We start from the raw sequence: 14,725 nt of genomic DNA on the forward strand, positions 1-14,725 counted from the left end.
TTCTTCCAGGTTCCCCTTTTACGTCTTTGTTCCCTACACTGCATCCACCGGTAGATACATTTCATATGTAAGACAACACTTGTACGAATTTGATAGGATAAGGGGGGGATTACTCTTCGAAAGAGAGAAGCCACGACTTAAAAGAAAATGTGGAGCATGGCTGCATCATTGGGTGGGGCAGTGCCCATCACTGCCTACAGTCCAAACCCACCTCCTTCATCCCCCAAGACATTATTATTCCCTTGTCCCATCCCCATTTCCAAGCAGAAGCGGTTCCACTCTAGGCCCCTCCCCTTCACGTCCTCCTTCAACACATCTGCAGTCGCCTCTGATCACCTCCAGTCTGATAAGGTTTCGTCTCTCTCTTCTTCTAAACCATGGTGCCCATCACTGCCTACAGTCCAAACCCACCTCCTTCATCCCCCAAGACATTATTATTCCCTTGTCCCATCCCCATTTCCAAGCAGAAGCGGTTCCACTCTAGGCCCCTCCCCTTCACGTCCTCCTTCAACACATCTGCAGTCGCCTCTGATCACCTCCAGTCTGATAAGGTTTCGTCTCTCTCTTCTTCTAAACCATGCATTGTGTATATCTATCCATCCACCCATCCATCTATACATATATATTTTCAAATTCTCTGGCAGCAAGAGAAAGAAGCCACCAAATACCATTTTGTGGTGGCAAACGCCAAATTCATGCTTGACGAAGAAGAGCACTTCCAGGAGCTAATGTTTGAACGTCTTCGCAACTACGGAGAGCGTAGCAAGGAGCAGGACTTTTGGCTCGTGATCGAGCCCAAGTTCCTCGATAACTTCCCCAATCTCACGAAGCGATTAGCTCGCCCTGCAGTCGCTCTCGTTTCCACCAATGCCCCTTGGATAACGTGAGTCGACCCCTTTCTCACTCTCTCTTAGCCTCCCCATTAATTTTTTTTTTAATCTAAAAATCTGTATGTACGTCGGCAGGTTCATGAAATTGAGATTGGATCGCGTTCTATGTGATTGCTACGAGGCCACGTCTCTAGACGAGGCTTTGGCTTCAAATCCCGCCACTCTAGAGTTTGGTCAGCCTAAGAAATGGTCGGCCCCCTACCCAAAGTACGAATTCGGTTGGTGGGAACCCTTCTTGCCCAAAGGAATCCAAGAATCTAAAGTGTAGATCCTTTTTGGTTCCGAGTAGAATCCTGGTTGCTTTGCTCCTCTTGAGGAGACCCTCTCTTTTTCCATTTTCCTCCATACTATGTTGCCTTTGTCTCCATGATCAACTTTAATGATGGAGAGGTTGAGGGAGGAACAGAGAACGATGTGTTGTTGTCAAATGTCTGCTACAAGCCGTGCCTGTCTTTTAAGTCATCTATCAATCTTGTGGCATTACCTTGTCTAGTATATTGTATACGTGAGAAAACAAAAAATATCGTTTTGGTCTTATTTATCCATTCCAATAGTAAGGTTATTATACTCACCATAAATGCTAAACGGTTGCTCTATAGCATATAGGATATCAAAATGGGTCCGGCTCGGGCGCAGTTCGCGAGCAAATCCATATTTTGCCGAGTCTGAGTTCAGAACAAATTGAAACCGAACGAGTCAGTTTGGCGAGAACCATGAGTTGGTCCGCAAGACAAAATTTTATTTTTATTTTTAATATATATTTTAATATTTGTAATATTTTTTATATTTAAATTGTATTTCTAATGTATATTTAACTTGTTTGATTTTTTCTTCTTTTTGTAATATTTATAATATTTTTAAATATTTAAATATTATTTTTTTAATTAAAAATTTGGTTGACGAGTTGATTTTGTAATTTAAGGTGAGTCAGATCGAATCAAATAATTTTTGGTTTATCAATAAATAGATCGGATCATACTCAACAACAAATCTGAGATCGAAATGGAATGGACCAAATCGGGATGAATCAACCCGTTTTATAACATTTGTAGATATTAGTATATCATCGCCGTCGGGACATTGTGAATGTTCTTTAAAGTAATTATTTGTCCTTTTGATTGGTTTATAATATTTTCGGAATGAGAAAATGATTTAAGATAATAATATCACATGATCAAAGGGGAACAGGAGGTGTATGAGTTGTGCGATGATTCCAAATATTAATTTTTGTTGGGTACATACAGGATTGTTTTGACGAGACCAAAAGTTTGTTTCCAAATGTAAGAAGTAATTAACGGGTCGGGGACTTAGGTGCAAACATTTTGAAGACCAAAAACAATCTCTCTCCGTGTGTTTCGGCCGAATTTTTACGCTTAAAAACGAGAGCTCTCCCATTCGCTTCTTCCCTAGTCGCCATCCTCGGAGCAGTTCGTCGCCACTGTCGCTGCACATGTGAGCGCCTCTCTCTCTCTCTCTAGATATTCATCTCTGTTTCTTCTTCTTCTTCTTCTTTTTCTTCCCCTCTTCGTCTTCTTCTCCGCCGGCTCCTTAGCTACTGTCAGTTTTAGGTACTCTTTTAGCAAATTAAATCTCATTTCTTAAGTCCTCATGGAAATCTGAGCAAAATTAGTTCACGGCACTGGGAAACTTTTTCGTGAAGTCTTTGATTCAGGAATCCAAAGTTCAAAGGGTTACCGTATCGAATTGAAATATACAGGCACCGCGTTTATGGGTTTACCCTAAACCCTCGGAACATTAGCTGTTTCGTCTTGACCCTGCAGAGTTGTAAATGCTCCCCCATACTATTTGTTTTGACACACTTGTAGCTCTGGCAAGAGAAGGTTTTATCATTCGCCTTCACAACATGTAGGCATTGTCATGATTCAAATGATGAACAACTTGTACGTCTGGTCTTTTTACAGTGTTCAAGCTGCTTTTAGGCTACTTATAGCTATACATTTCAAAGTAGGGTGTCATTCAGGTCATCTTCCTTTTGGGTTTCTTTCAACCCCCGTCTACAGTAAGATCATTTTTCATTGAAGGTTTTTCAAATAATTCAGCATGTTTCTTTATTGTTTTAGTTCTTACTAACGTTTTGATAGAAACTTGGGTTTTGAAACTTAACCTTGGAATAAAGAATAAAGTGTTCAAATTTTTTTTGGTAAGCTTTAGAAAAACATGCTAGATATTTTACTTGATCATGGTCAATCATCTATTGCATCTTTCTTTCGATTCTTCTGGTTGGTCCGTCTTTAACGTAAGTATCACTTCCTTCTCACGTGAACATCGCATTTTCCTCCTCACGGATGGGGGGCTCTTAAAGACGTTGTCACCCTTCTTTGCTCATGGCAGACATTTCTCTTCCAAACTTTATGACATTGGAGCTTAATCTGACGGCATATTCCTACAGGTTTCGGCCTCTCTATTCCTGAAATTCATTTTCCTGCCTTGGTTTCATCTAAATCTCCAGCCCAAGGGATACATCCACTGTGAGCAATGACAGAACCAAGTCAGCTCGTTCAGCATCTTGAAACGTTCGTTGACGTGGCTCGTTCTCCTACTCAGCAGGTGCTTTCAATATCATCCTTTGGTTAATTTGCTTCCACAAGCATCTGTAGCTGTGATCAATACAAATTTCTGTTGCTTTTGTGAATAAATGTTTGTGATATTTTCTAAAACTAACGAACAGGCTGCAAGCCTGGAAGCGCTTGTTTCTGCTGTAGAGAAGAATGCGTTGTCTATGCAAGAATTGGTAAATATTTTTAACTAATCTTTGTGCTCACAACAAATTTGGGTGCTTTCATATTTTCTTCATTTTTTTTTTGTTTCTAAAACATAGGTTAGGGAGATGGAACTGTATTTGACAACCACAGACAATGTTGTCCGAGCACGAGGTACTTTTACTCTTCTGACTCTTCTCAACAAATGCATTTCTTTCAAATATGAATGGAATATGGACAACCCAAACATACTTGGTTACAATACCTTCCCAGGTATTCTCCTACTTGCTGAGGTCCTCAAGTATTTGGAAGCAAAACCATTGGAGGGTGCAGTTATCCATAGCCTCATTGGATTCTTCACTGAAAGACTGGTGATTTCATACTTCATATTTGACGTGTAATATAAATGATCAATTCTAGACCTTGTAACAATCCTACAGTCCTGAAAGCAATTTTCACTCTTTTCAGATTTCTTTTCAGTGTGGAGATATATGTTGGATAGGCTTCTTTTGTTACTCTTTTGTATACCATCACATTTGGTATTGATAACTATAACCATGATATTATACTTGAATCAGGCAGACTGGAGAGCATTGCGAGGGGCACTTGTTGGTTGCTTGGCCCTGTTAGGGAGGAAAGGTGCTGCTGGTGTGGTCACTGATACAGATGCAGAAGCTGTTGCAAACTCATTTTTACAGAACTTGCAAGTTCAGTCTCTAGCTCAGCACGATCGTAAGGTTGGCATCACTGGTAGATAGGATCTGTTTATTATCAGAAATAGTTTTCTATATAGTTGTTTTTCTTTTAAGTTTCAATTTTCTTTCTTCTAATCAGTTTCCTTGCAGCTCTGCTTTGAACTTCTGGAGTGCCTTCTAGAAGGGTATCCTGAAGCAGTAAAATCAATGGTTTGTTCCTGCCCTCTGCTTCGTCAAGTCATATCCTTGTTATTTTCTCCTCGAAGATATGTAGTTCGGACATTTAGGAATTTCATTTGGTGTGAGAGGGATGTTCTTCATGTGAATCTTTTTCGATCAGTTAGTCTTTCTAGAATAAGTTAAACATGAGTCAGGTCTTCAAAGGTTTCCTACAGGTTTCTCTCATTTCTCTGAGTTCATTGGGTTCATTTATAAATCTACCCCGTTGTTTACATCTCAAAATACATGTAGGTTTTTCTCACTTTTCTGTTTCTGTTTTCCTTATTTTTCTTATTAGGCCTTTTTAGGAGTTTTTCCTCATTTATTTCCCTAATTAATTATATAATTATCTGTTAGGGTGATATGCTTGTCTATGGTACATGTGAAGCCATTGATGGAGAAAAAGACCCGCAGTGCTTAATGATAGCTTTTCATATAATAGAGCTTTTGGCACAATTATTCCCTGATCCATCTGGTCCGGTTGCTTCTAATGCTGCTGATCTTTTTGATGTTATGGGTTGCTACTTTCCACTTCATTTTACACATGTAAGATTAATTCCCGTTCTTATATAACTAAGGTCTAAGATTTCCTATGATCTGTTCGATCACCAGAGCTATGTTTAATGTCTCATTTTTTTTGGTTTTCAGGAAAAAGATGAGGAGGCTTGTGTTAAAAGGGATACCCTCTCTAGGGCTCTTATGGTGGGTTCTTAGCCATTATTTATTAGAAATGTTTGCTTTTCTGTTATGTACCCTCTCTAGGTAAGTTAAAAATATTTCTTGTTTGGAATTAAAAATGACCATTGTCTTTGAATAAGATCTCTATTACAGTAGGAGACCTTTAGAAAGTTGAATGTAGTTTCAGCAGCAAGAGTCTTTTTACTCTCATTTGCTTTCTCTCGAAACTTGCGGTCAAGATAAGGCGATTGACTCCTGCTTTTCTCCATAACAAGTTTGTTCAGATTCACTTAATATTTTTTGTCCTTGCTTCTTGAGGGTACACATGGTCTGGTGTATTTCTTTAACTTCTAGATGTTTTCCCTTTGACTGCACAACAGTTTTGGTCAGATGAAAACACAAATTTAGTTGTTTGCTGTTGGGTATAATTTGCATAGAACAAAATGAAACCATGCAATGGAAAGGATGTGATGTCTAGCAGTTTCAAAGCATGGGTGACTACTGGCAAGATTAAAATTGCGGCAAAGTGATTGGAAAATCTGTTTAATCCTAAAGGGCTTAACTAATACTTGTTAAAAAAGTGTTAGTGACGTACTCCATTCTGTTTCGCAGCTGGCTTTTTCCTCAACGCCTCTTTTTGAACCATTTTCCATCCCTTTGCTGCTTGAAAAGCTTTCTTCTTCTCTTGAACTTGCCAAGGTTAGTGTTAATTATTGTTTTTTCCATATTATATTTGTTGATCTAACAAATTTAGTTTGTATATCACTTGTGATGTTGGACAGAGTAACTATTTTTTCCACTAAATCTATGTAGGTTGATTCTTTGAAATATCTCCATGATTGTGCTCTGAAATATGGAGCAAACAGAATGGTGAAGCATTATAAAGGTCTTTGGTCCTCCTTAAAAGAGACAATTTATTCTTCCATTGAGACGCATTTGTCCTTTGCTCCAGAATCCCTTACTGGTCCTGGGGCTCCAGATGAGGGGGTGCAGAAAGAAGCTCTAAATCTTCTTCAAAGTCTTGTTATGCAAGATGCGTCATTTCTAAGTTTTGTTGTTGGTGATATAGACATAGACATAGTTTTTGATACCATCTCTAGCTACTGTCATTTCAAAGAAATGCTCGAAGAGAGCAAACGAAAGGTTCTTGCTATTAGTGAGATCCTCTCTGTATCTGCCAAAGCTTCTGCTTCTTCGTGCAACAAAATCTTTGAAATAGTTTTCTTCCGCATACTTAAGGCTTTAGGGATCCTAGAGAAAAATTCGGAAGGGGATTATATCCCTCAAGAAGATTCAACATTCTCTGGTAGACTTAATCAGGGTGGCCTTTTCCTTTGCATTGGACTTCTTACTGCATCTAAGGATCATACCTTGAGTTCCAAAGAACATTCAATGGTGTCAAGTTGTGGACATGAAATGTGGTGCTCCATGGTTAACAGATCTGCGTTTTCGTTGATCCAAATGTTCAGTTCTGCAGCAGCTAGCTTTGATGAAGACGATGGTGGTGCTGATGCATATCTTGGAGGTGATTGCCTGTGCTTTCTTAATATATTATTTGCTGTCCATGTTCTTACACACCCTATGTTAAGTGTCGATACTAAATTTGTGTTGTACATAGTTAGCTAACTTTTGGATTACCTCATCATTTTCTATTTACTAATATCCCTGATTTTGAATTAATATTTAGTTAAGGGTTTGCTGACTCTGGGTATGCTCCATGGAGGCTCTTCACTTCTATCGAGATCCATATTCGATAAGGTTTTGATCACTTTAACATCAATCATCACTGCGGAGTGTGGTAAAACACTAGCATGGAAGCTGGCACTGAAAGCGCTGGTCTACATCGGCTCATTTATTGATCGATATCATGAGACAGAGAAGACACTGACTTACATGAATATAGTTGTCGACAAATTTGTTATGTTGGCTTGTTCTGATCACGTTGGAATGCCATATTCTCTTATATTGGAAGCAGCTTCAGACATCTGCTTAACTGGGCCTAAACATGTCCACAAAATCATTCAAGGATTTGAAGAAGCTTTGTGTGCCAATTGGTCTGACAGTTGTGTATGTATTGCCACCATTAATCTAGATAGGAAAATATTATTTTGTTTTCACTATCAGGTTTCTATCTTCGGTTTGATGATTAGAGTTCGTCAGAAGTTTCCATTATTGTCTTTCTCCTTTGTTAATAGATCAAGAGTTCTGCAATATCTGATACCATTTGTCTTTTGCTTGACAGGTCAGAGGAAATTCCAGGTCAATTGAAAACTGTGTTCTGCTCTTGGATTGTTTTTCCAATAAATTACTTCCCCGGTATAGAAACATTTATTAACTCTTCACTTTCTTTCTGGTATACTAGACTAGCCTTTCTAGCATGCACGTTAGGACTAGCAATCCTCTTTAATAGAGTTAAGTATCCAGGACAGTGCCTTCCCAACGAATCTCTACTGTATGCAGTAGAGTATCTATGAATCTCTGCTAAATGTCACTCTTTACTTTCCCAATCCTGTTAATCCACTCATTAACACTTTAGAATACCATTAGACTGTGTCATATCTCTCTGTTGCTGACTTAAATCGGTGCATTCTGTAGATTGAAAACTTAAAATCCGTTCTTTGCCCGTCTATGCTTCACATGCCTTGATTGTTTGAACTGCTTTTCAAGATTATTACGCGATCCACCATTTATCTGCCATAGGGTTGGTTCTTTAATTCCTCTTTCATGTCAAAGATATCTAATTCTTTTGGCTGGACATGTTTTTTAGATTAAACGGTGTGGTTGAGATAGATGATCTTGAGGACATCTTACTTCAGTTTGCTGTCAGTATCTGGAATAAAATTGAAACCTGCAGAGTTTTCAGTTGTACACATGGTAAGGTAAGTGTCTCAGATCACCTTTCTTCTCATGAAAGTAGAAGTTAAAAACATAAGTTGTTGAGTTTATGTTCCAAACTTCTCTGTTATGACAGGAGCTTATTGATCCAACTATGATGGCAATGAGGCAGGTTGTTGCAATTTCTTCAGTGGAAACCCAGAACACAATAATCCAAAAGGCATATAGTGTGGTCTTATCAAGCACACTTCCATTGATGGAATCTATTCCATCAAAACCGGTTGCACTAGAGGCTCTAAAACATTTTGATTTGTCCATCAGGGATGAGTTGATTCTATCACTTTTTGCGTCAACAATTATAGCTGCATCTCCTACAACAGATATTCCTAATGTGAAATCAGTTGTACATCTGTTTTTGGTTACCCTTCTTAGGGGCCATCTTCCTGCTGCTCAAGCGTTGGGTTCTATTGTTAACAAATTGGGTTCAGGTTCCCGTGGGACAAAAATCTCAAGTACTAGTTCCTTGGAAGAAGCATACAAAATAATATTCCACACAACTTTTGAGGTGGGAAAAAGTCTTTATTCTGATGGATCTGGTGAAAGTAGTTCTGGAAGCGAGATAAACTTGACTAAGTTTTGTTTTGGTGACTATGATGGAATGAACTTGCAAAATCATGCTATCACGGGACTAGCATGGATTGGAAAAGGGTTACTCATGCGGGGTGATGAAAGAGCTTGTGACATAGCTCTGGTACTTCTGGATTGCTTAAAAACCACTGACAGTTCGGGGCAGGTTCTGCAGTCGTCTAGTATGAGATGTGCAGCAGATGCATTCCGTATTCTTATGTGTGATTCTGACATCTGCCTTAGTAGAAAGTTTCATGCTGTCATACGGCCACTTTATAAGCAGTGGTTTTTCTCTAAGACATTTCCCATCTTGGAGTCCTCTATTGTGAAGCCCGATACTCCACTCTCAAGGTTCGCATTTTGTTTGCTATGTTTTTTGTCACTTCTTTATTTGGTTTATGGTCTCGAATTACTTCGGTTTGAATGGAGCATATGCAAGCTTCTCGTCTTGTTTTTGTTCTGAGCATGCAGGGAATTCTTATGATTGATTATATTATATTGCATTTATAATATAACTCCTTTTATGCTAGTCTTTCAGCATTCTCTTTCCTTTCATCCCTCTTTGTCATTTTCCAATCCGTAGTGTGGCTACCATACATACAAGTATTGTCTGTCTCCAGTTGGAGAACAATGATATGTGTCTTCTTGGGATTGCTGGTTTAATCTGACAGTAGGTCACTCCCACACAAAGCAGTTATATTCTAAGATGTTGGTCCAAGTTTTAAGCGCCCTTCCTAGATAGCATAGAGCAGTTAGAGATTCATGTGACAACCTATTTCCCAATTTCCAATTGACTAGCTTTTGTCATGGTTTCAGAATCATGCTGTATTTGGCTTTCACACACGTTGTTTCTAATGTTCCAACAGTGGTCATCTTGGACAATGCCAAAAAGGTGAGCTTTGATATAGATTTTGGAATCCTCCTTGCAGATACTTTTGCTTACCAAACGACTTGTTTGCAGCTGTATCCATTGACACTGGAAGGTCTGTCTATCTTAATCCATGATCCTCTTGGAAAAGATGCTGTTTACAGTCTTCTGCTGGTTTTATCTGGACTGCTCACTGACAAAAAAGGTAAGCTGATGCTTCTTCCATTGTATATAATGTCCTCTTTTTCGTAAATAAATGTGCTTCAGCTCTCAAGAAATTGACAATTTAACCAACAACTTATAAGATCTTCATTGATTTGCATCAGTTAATAATGAACCTACAAGCTGGTAAGTTGGTATCATGGACATACAATCTATGGTTATATACTCGTTTGATGATTTATAAGATATACAGTTGATATGGATCTATATGATAATTCTCACACTAGTAGCTACATAGGGAACAAGAGAAAAAAACTAGGTTGCGGAGATGTTTTGTGAAGGGCCGACCTGGCTCAGCGGTAAAACCATTTACCGTGGGGTCTGAGGTCGCGGGTTCGAATCCACCTCTCTACATTAAAATGTAGGGGTAAGGTGGCTTAGTATATTCCACTAGATGGGGATACGAACTGGGTTGGTCCTTTAGGAGATGTTTTGTGAACTAGCGGTTCCATCTCTTGAATTGATTTTGGGTACCATGACGGAAATATAAAACAAAACCTGGTAGAACATAGCTTGCTATCGACTGCTTCTGCCTAGACAGCCCTTTTAACATCCATTTGTAGTGTGAAATTGGGTTTATTCCTCTGCTTGCAGGACAGGAATCTTCCATAGATAATGCGCATATAATCGTTAACTGCCTTGTCAAGCTAACATCGTATCCACATGCAATGGTAATTCCTCGACGACATTATTTTGCATGTCAGGCCCCTAACGAGTGTTGTTACTTTCATCGAGCTCTTGGAACATATGTGGAACAAGTCATGTTGGTGAAGATTGGCATCATGGTTCTTATATATATTTCTTCCGCTTTCATGGTTAACGGTAAGTGGTGTTTTGAACACGTGCAGCTTGTCAGGGAAACAGCGATTCAGTGCCTTGTTGCCATGATAGACTTGCCTCACAGGAGGGTTTATCCCTTTAGAATACAGGTTAGCTAAAAAACTCCAGAGCTTATCACTCTTCAGTTATATACCTCCCCCTGATTCTCACAACTTACTATCGCACCAAAAGGTATTACAAGCGATAGCAAAGGCGCTTGACGATCCGAAGAGGAGAGTCCGTGAAGAAGCTGTCAGATGCCGACAGGCTTGGTAAGCAGCAGCTGTTAGATGGCATTCTCGAAATGCTGTCATTGTAACTTTTGCCATGTTTTGTTGATGTTAAGTTAACAAAAATAATAATAATCAAACAGGGAGTCGATTGCATCGAGGAGTACGAGGCTGTGAAGAGGTTCCTGGAACAAGTGGCAACCATCCAATATCCATGCAATTCACCTCAGATTCTGTCCTCCCTCTGGGTTTCGAGAGAGAGCTCCTCGAAACCTTCTTAAAAGGTTTGTATTTTGGCGTTTAAATCCTGTTTGTGGGTTCGTCTGTGTGGGAGTTTATAGTCGTTTAGGCATTTCAAGGTGGATTTTGCTTGTGAATAAAATATTAGAGAATTTTAATCAAAATTAAAGGGAATCGTAACGTATGTCATGTTCAGAATTTTTGAATTGTTTTGAGTTAACGAGAAAAACATGTCGATATAAATTTATTTTAATAAAAAATGCTAGAAAGTGGATAAAAAAAGTTCTGTATGATTCAAAATTTATAAATGATATATTTTTTGTAGAATAGAATTTTTTAAAACCAAATCGAACCGAAATCTGATTTTTTTTAACAAAAATCGAAAGTGAACCGTATCAAATTCAAAATTGAACCAAATAGTATATATTGTTAATTAGGAGATTCGCATATTAAATATTGAATTTTAACCAAATTTCCAAATTAAATACTCAACTATCTCACTTCCAAATTAAATATTCAACTATATTTAAACAGATGAATAAAAACTAAAATTTTCAAATTTTAACATATATCTAAGGGATAATCCAAAAAAAAAACTCTGTATTTTTTTTTCTCAATTTAAATTCTATACTTTTTTTATCCAAAAAAATCCTATACTTTTCAAAATTATACACATTCATATACACATATTAATTATTATAAGCACAAAATTAATTACACATTTATTTTCCATAAAATTAATTACACATTTATTTTATATATTTATATGTATATATATGTTTTATATATATGTGTGATATATGTATTTTTTCCTAAAAATCATTATATATATATATAATAAACTATTTATTATTTGTATATTGTTTTATATGAGTTCAATTGTCCATAAAAACATGTTCTTGGAAAGTATAGGGTTTTTTGGATAAAAAAATTTATAGAGTTTAAATTGCGATGAAAAAAAAATACAGGATTTTTTTGGGAATATCCCTTAGATATATGTTAAAATTTAAAAAGTTTAGTTTTTATTTGTTAGTTTAAATATAGTTGAGTATTTAATTTGGAAGTGAGATAGTTGAGTATTTAATTTGGGAATTTGGTTAAAGTTCAATATTTAATATATGAATCTCCCTTGTTAATTTGGTACAAATTTTAGAATACCGAATAAACTGTTTTCAAAGTGAACCGTTAAAATTCCGAAACACTTAGACAAAAGCAAAAGAAGTAGGTTTTTTACTTATTCTCTTTTTGAACCGTTAAAATTCCGAATCGAATTCTGAAACACCGAATAAACACCTCTCGATTTGATCTTGGCTTCTTACTTATTCTCAGGTATTGCAAAAGTTTTTTTCTAGAGGTGTTACATCTACTTATCTCTTTCCATGTTTAGTTGGTTTTAAAAAAATAGGAGTGGATATTTTTATTTGTATATATAAAATCGAATGGAATAAAATATTATCAAATAATATTTAAATCGAATTCACAACCTTATGTGTTATATATCATGTCAAATGTGAAGAAATGAATGGATCAATAAGAACCAAATTTTGGATAAACCAACTGCATATATATTGTAAATTAATAGGTTAATTGAGTTAATTGGGTTTAATAGATTTACCAACCAATATAATTTTCAATTTGGTTGGGATTAACCCATTTGATTTAGGGTTAACCCATTTTGACATGTCAGCTTTGTCTATAAAATGGACAAAGTTTTAGATTAATTTTTTTTAATAATCTTTCCAAGTGCTTACTCTACGATCTGTGCTCTTTCTGGTAAGTTTGCTGATGTAATCTTTTGAGTGAACCTTGGTGCTCTTGCTTGTGTGTTTGGGATGAAGGTCATTTTTGTAATTTTCCATGGTGTTTTCTAAATGTTTTTTAGCCACACATTAGACATACATGATAGTCGGTTTATGACTGACCAAAGTTCACCATGTCCGTTTACGATCTCATCCGGAAAAAGGCACGTGTCGAGCTACCAGTGGAGTAGATTTGATTGCTCAGTCCACGTCAGCATCATCTTGCGAGCCCGACCACGCCAAGAAACAGCTTAAGCCCTGTCTTCACACTACACAATTGTTGCTGCCTTTTTTCTTCTTCGGTCTTGTAAGAGTTTGATGATACGGAGAGGGCATTTCTCGGAGTGGTTGGTGTAGAAGGAAAAAGCCATGGAAGCTCTGAAGACAGCAAGCTTTAGCCCTATATCAGTTCTGTCGGAGAAAAGATCAGAACCCAGAAGGCTTGCATGGCTCCCAAGCCTCTCCTCACCAAAGTCTCCGAGACCCATCTCACAAGAAAGCTTCTTGAGGAGCTTTAATGGCGGTTTGGCTCTTCTCACTTCCGCTTTAAGCAGTGCAGCTACTCCTGCAGCTAAAGCTCTCACGTACGAGGAAGCCCTCCAACAATCTGTCACCTCTTCTTCTTCATCGCCCTTTGAATCAGACGGCCTGGTCGACGGAATCGTCGGATTCGTAACGGAAAACCCTTTGGTTATAGCCGGCGGGGTTGCTGTTTTGGCTGTTCCATGGGTTCTGTTTCAGGTTCTGAGCAAGAAGCCGAAATCTTGGGGAGTAGAATCTGCTAAGAGTGCATATACCAAATTGGGTACAGACGAAAATGCTCAGTTGGTGGACATAAGATCTCCTGGAGAAGCTAGACAAGTGGGTACTCCTGACATTAAGGGTTTAGGCAAAAGACCGGTCACTGTTGTTTATAAAGGAGAAGACAAAACTGGTTTTCTGAAGAAGCTTTCCTTGAAGTTTAAGGAACCGGGGAACACCACATTGTTCATTCTTGACAAGTAAGGCTTTTTTTTGGGGGAATTGCTTTGCTTAATGAATTTTGTGTCTGATTTTTGCAAATTCGGGCTTTATAACGATTCTTCGGTAGAATCTTTCAAGTGGGTTACATGTTTTATGAATATCCATGGATCCTTTGCTTGTAGATCTCACTGCATATCATATGTTTCTGAATACTCGTTCCTTTGTTATTCATGCAATCCACATGTCTTTTGCTGCATCAATGGCGTCTTTTGAGTGGGTTAGCAGAATGGTCTTCAATATTGGTACCTTCATAGGTTAAAAGCTGTATGATGTTGTGATGAAAGCCCAGGTTGGATGGAAATTCCGAACTCGTAGCGGAATTGGTGGCTCTCAATGGATTCAAAGCTGCTTATGCCATAAAAGATGGAGCCGAGGGACCTCGAGGCTGGTTGGTATGTATGTGTTCACAGTACATCTGAGGAATTCTATCCAGCAGTTGTGTAATTTCTAAGAAGCCTGAGGATGAAAATTTCGATTTTCGGTCTTTTGCAGAACAGTGGTCTCCCTTGGGTAGAGCCGAAGAAGACTCTTAGCCTTGATCTGAGTAATCTGACTGATGGTATCGCCGGTGTTTTTGGCGTAAGTGTCCTCGTGTGTGAATTTAAGCTAAAAAAGCTCGATACTTTCGCTTCATAGCTTCCACGTTAACGTGCAGGAGAATGGCGGTTTATCTGTGGCTGTTGGGGTAGCTGCCGCTGCTGGATTGGGTGCCTTAGCATTTTCAGAGGTCACTTTCCTCACCTTTCTTGCCGGACTCTTCTTCTTCTTCTTCCTGATTGTTTTTCTTCTCGTTAATGATGAATCTGTATTGTTCTTTCAGGTTGAAACTATACTCCAGCTTCTGGGTTCAGTCGACAGTT

General features: G+C 38.1%; 3 protein-coding genes across 6 annotated transcripts in view; all 3 read left to right on the forward strand.

Annotated features, from left to right (window-relative positions):
• The window catches only part of LOC104809827, a 1,913-nt gene extending 486 nt beyond the window's left edge, over positions 1-1,427 (forward strand). For both annotated transcript variants that reach the window (XM_019202144.1, XM_010535905.2), the window contains 3 exons: positions 97-351; positions 645-883; positions 966-1,427. In XM_019202144.1, the coding sequence (XP_019057689.1) occupies positions 148-351; positions 645-883; positions 966-1,158 (636 nt within the window). In that variant the 5' untranslated portion in view covers positions 97-147 and the 3' untranslated portion in view covers positions 1,159-1,427. The remainder of the gene's footprint in view (positions 1-96; positions 352-644; positions 884-965) is intronic.
• An 811-nt stretch (positions 1,428-2,238) lies between these two features.
• On the forward strand, positions 2,239-11,243 carry LOC104809828 (MMS19 nucleotide excision repair protein homolog). 3 transcript variants are annotated; one of them, XM_010535906.1, is made up of 21 exons: positions 2,239-2,342; positions 3,301-3,458; positions 3,580-3,642; positions 3,730-3,784; positions 3,884-3,981; positions 4,189-4,347; positions 4,456-4,515; positions 4,882-5,070; positions 5,173-5,226; positions 5,815-5,901; positions 6,016-6,727; positions 6,890-7,269; positions 7,445-7,518; positions 7,970-8,081; positions 8,174-9,015; positions 9,481-9,556; positions 9,626-9,737; positions 10,349-10,425; positions 10,603-10,683; positions 10,766-10,845; positions 10,947-11,243. In XM_010535906.1, the coding sequence occupies exons 2-21, from the start codon at positions 3,387-3,389 to the stop codon at positions 10,978-10,980; spliced, it is 3,417 nt and encodes a 1,138-aa protein (XP_010534208.1). In that variant the 5' UTR covers positions 2,239-2,342; positions 3,301-3,386; the 3' UTR covers positions 10,981-11,243. The 3 variants fall into 3 exon arrangements, with proteins under 3 accessions (XP_010534208.1, XP_010534209.1, XP_010534210.1); XM_010535907.2 differs by lacking the exons at positions 10,349-10,425; positions 10,603-10,683; positions 10,766-10,845; positions 10,947-11,243 and adding an exon at positions 10,459-10,590; XM_010535908.1 differs by lacking the exons at positions 2,239-2,342; positions 3,301-3,458; positions 3,580-3,642; positions 3,730-3,784 and having other exon boundaries at positions 3,889-3,981; positions 4,193-4,347; positions 4,445-4,515.
• Positions 11,244-13,192: 1,949 nt separating this feature from the next.
• Positions 13,193-14,725, forward strand: part of LOC104809830 (rhodanese-like domain-containing protein 4, chloroplastic) — a 2,707-nt gene continuing 1,174 nt past the window's right edge. Inside the window, exons 1-5 of the mRNA XM_010535909.2 lie at positions 13,193-13,843; positions 14,155-14,257; positions 14,358-14,444; positions 14,521-14,592; positions 14,686-14,710. Of these exons, the coding sequence (XP_010534211.1) occupies positions 13,212-13,843; positions 14,155-14,257; positions 14,358-14,444; positions 14,521-14,592; positions 14,686-14,710 (919 nt within the window). The 5' untranslated portion in view covers positions 13,193-13,211. The remainder of the gene's footprint in view (positions 13,844-14,154; positions 14,258-14,357; positions 14,445-14,520; positions 14,593-14,685; positions 14,711-14,725) is intronic.

The sequence above is a fragment of the Tarenaya hassleriana genome, unplaced genomic scaffold (assembly GCF_000463585.1).
Source record: "Tarenaya hassleriana unplaced genomic scaffold, ASM46358v1 Cleome17, whole genome shotgun sequence".
Taxonomy (NCBI): domain Eukaryota; kingdom Viridiplantae; phylum Streptophyta; class Magnoliopsida; order Brassicales; family Cleomaceae; genus Tarenaya; species Tarenaya hassleriana.

What these genes read in the sequence shown, in the direction of transcription:
- LOC104809828 (XM_010535906.1), top strand. Translation starts at nt 3,387, where the DNA reads ATGACAGAACCAAGTCAGCTCGTTCAGCATCTTGAAACGTTCGTTGAC. An exon ending in CCCTCTCTAGGGCTCTTATG is followed by an intron (nt 5,227 to 5,814) that starts GTGGGTTCTTAG and finishes TCTGTTTCGCAG; the next exon opens with CTGGCTTTTTCCTCAACGCC. An exon ending in TTTATCCCTTTAGAATACAG is followed by an intron (nt 10,684 to 10,765) that starts GTTAGCTAAAAA and finishes TCGCACCAAAAG; the next exon opens with GTATTACAAGCGATAGCAAA.